This window comes from Penaeus monodon, chromosome 25 (assembly GCF_015228065.2).
Source record: "Penaeus monodon isolate SGIC_2016 chromosome 25, NSTDA_Pmon_1, whole genome shotgun sequence".
Classification (NCBI taxonomy): Eukaryota; Metazoa; Arthropoda; class Malacostraca; order Decapoda; family Penaeidae; genus Penaeus; species Penaeus monodon.
In genome coordinates this window covers 7,093,946-7,094,423 of record NC_051410.1, presented here as the reverse complement: position 1 = coordinate 7,094,423, position 478 = coordinate 7,093,946, and the positions used below count along the sequence as shown (strand labels likewise).

General features: G+C 44.4%; 1 protein-coding gene across 1 annotated transcript in view; it reads right to left on the bottom strand.

Moving 5' to 3' along the window:
* The window catches only part of LOC119589515 (synaptotagmin-1-like), a 71,270-nt gene that overhangs the window by 14,733 nt on the left and 56,059 nt on the right, over positions 1 to 478 (bottom strand). Inside the window, exon 6 of the mRNA XM_037938115.1 lies at positions 26 to 229. Coding sequence (XP_037794043.1) covers positions 26 to 229 — 204 coding nt within the window. The remainder of the gene's footprint in view (positions 1 to 25; positions 230 to 478) is intronic.

Genomic DNA, 478 nt, shown 5'->3' with positions numbered 1-478 from the left:
TCTAAAGCTCTTATTCGCACTTTACCTTCAGCTCGCTCTTCGAAGCCTCGACAACGAACGACTGATTGAAGCTCGGATCCTGGGTGTGCCGAACCGTCCGCGTCCGAAACACGTGCAGCGGCGGCGACTTGTGCTTCCTGATGGAGCGGCGTTCCTTCCACAGCACCACTTTGACGTAAGGATCGCAGGCGTTTCCTAAGTACTCCTTGCCTGCCAGTCCTCGTGCTTCCTGTGTGGGTAGAGGAGGGTGAGGGCGCGTGTATGATGAAATCTTAATTTATGTAAGTGAACTATATTTTATCATATATCACATAACTAGAAAAAAAAAAAAAACTACGTTATTAACCTTTCATCAATACACCATTAAAATCACGTAACCCTACCGTTCATATGCAAAATCAAAAACACCAATCGCACACTTACATCGCAGAAATCATTCTCTTTCCAATTTCGAAAAAGACGTCATATCAAAAAACGA